Genomic DNA, 1,983 nt, shown 5'->3' on the forward strand with positions numbered 1-1,983 from the left:
CTGTTTTATTAAATAAAAAACTTGATTCAAACCGTCCTGTTTTGTCTGCTGATTGTTGGGTAGCAGCTTCGGTCATTACATACGTTGCTTATCGGACGGGTAATCACTGTCCTAAATAAAATGGCCACTCGTTTTCCAGGACAGAGAATTAATGATTACTCTGTACTACATGAATCAAGCGCAATAACACTTTGGCAATAGCATTATAACATGAAAAAAGTTGATTTTTGCATGATATAGACCCTTTAAAGTGACAAAACAAACATGCATGAAGATGCTCGTACCAAGATGGGTCCGGCAATAATGCTATATGGAGGAAAGAGGGGAAAAAAACACCTTCGCATCATGAAACAGTAGTAGATGCGTATGAGACCCAATCAAGAAACTGTTATTCATAGTTTAATTAAATTGAAAAATTTCTTATCCATACCAAGTTCTTTGTATGCCTAAACCTGCCAATTAATGTGCAATCCCTAAACAAATAATCTTGTAGATTCAGAGCATATGATGAGAAAAAACATGGATTTAAATAACCCTTGTTAACCATAAACTTACCTAAACATCAGTTAAGCGTTCCCTCCTTCTGTAAAAGAAAAAAAAATTAAGAGAAAATACAGAAAAAAACACATTATTGCCCCTAATTATATATTGTCCCCCAATTAAAATGAAGTGTTCACTAGTAGTTCATACAAAGGTATCACCAAGGATTAGACGTTTTTTTAAATTAACGGCTCATTAAGGAAATACTAAGGAGGTGTTCGAATAGAGGTGCAGTCTCTTATTTAATAATTAAATTCTTAGAGTGGATTTGCACATATTTGTGTATAAAAAAAAAACACCCAGAACATAGATTATAATATATCCTAAAATGTATTTAGAAAAATCCATCAAGACAGTCTAAGAGTAGAAATTAAATAAACACTATAAAGGGAAATCTCTATCAATAGTTAACTCAAGAGCAAAAATTTTAGGTTACCCTTAATTTTACAATACATCAATAACCATGTAATAACATAGTAATAAGAGAGCAAGTCCTTTATTGGGGCAGTCTGATCAGCGCCCCAAGACAGAGACGGTAGGAGTCTGTCTGTGCAAATCCACAAATGAATGACAGTAGGTAGGGAAATGTAGTTTATATAATTTGTTTTGCTTATAGGTAAACACTCTAGAGAGTAAAACTGACATTTATGAGTTAATTTGTAAAAATATATTTTACGTTTCTCTCTTCTTATCAGGGAGGGCGGTGCCCCAGCGCCCCCTATGGGCCGGCCGCCACTGGTTAAACACGTAGATTCTCGAAATGCTCTTTACGTTCAGTAGAGCACATACAGCCATTTATTCCTGTAAGTGCAGGAGGGAGTTTGTTCCAAGAGTGCTGGGTCTAATGGATCAAATTTAAGATGTTTATGTGTATAAATTTATTTTACTCTTTGAATGTTTACTTGTGTGTATCCCTTAATAACATTTGAATGATGTTTCTGGGCCCCTATCATTAACCTAAACCATTTTAGAAACTGCATGGCTCGTTACGCAGTCCTTAAAAACGAGAGCACTATATGTTTTATAGTTAAACTATCCTCTAGACCGCTTCATGTTTTATTACTTACTTAATTACTGTACGCTTTGTAACCTCAGTCTGGTGAAAGCCACACGGCTTCTAATAAATTTAAAAGACTACTCTAGAAAGCATCTGAAATGTTCTCAACTCCTATAACTAAATGTGGTTTACAGTCTTTATGCACCTAATTGGATTAAGAGTGGACTTGACAGGGGTTAATGTTATCCACACAGATGGTGAAAAATGCATTGATTTAACATTAATGGTTTAAAGTTACAACTCCTTATAACTTCTACCACTGTTATTTTTTGTAATTCAAGAACCAGTTTTGACCACTTATTAAATTTGATGCATTTAACTTGTAAGGAATACCATAGCAGTGCTTATATTTTTGTTTTAGTGTTTGATTGCAAGTGAAATAAGAA

At 34.2% G+C, this 1,983-nt stretch overlaps 1 protein-coding gene across 2 annotated transcripts in view; it reads right to left on the reverse strand.

Annotated features, from left to right (window-relative positions):
* Positions 1-452: 452 nt before the first annotated feature.
* Positions 453-1,983, reverse strand: part of LOC107092731 (lipoma HMGIC fusion partner-like 3 protein) — a 45,319-nt gene continuing 43,788 nt past the window's right edge. Inside the window, exon 3 of one of the 2 annotated variants that reach the window (XM_015387360.1) lies at positions 453-583. In XM_015387360.1, the coding sequence (XP_015242846.1) occupies positions 567-583 (17 nt within the window). In that variant the 3' untranslated portion in view covers positions 453-566. The remainder of the gene's footprint in view (positions 584-1,983) is intronic. The other variant, XM_015387361.1, reaches the window with a different exon arrangement.

This window comes from Cyprinodon variegatus, unplaced genomic scaffold (genome assembly GCF_000732505.1).
Source record: "Cyprinodon variegatus isolate N-32 unplaced genomic scaffold, C_variegatus-1.0 Scaffold392, whole genome shotgun sequence".
Lineage (NCBI taxonomy): Eukaryota > Metazoa > Chordata > Actinopteri > Cyprinodontiformes > Cyprinodontidae > Cyprinodon > Cyprinodon variegatus.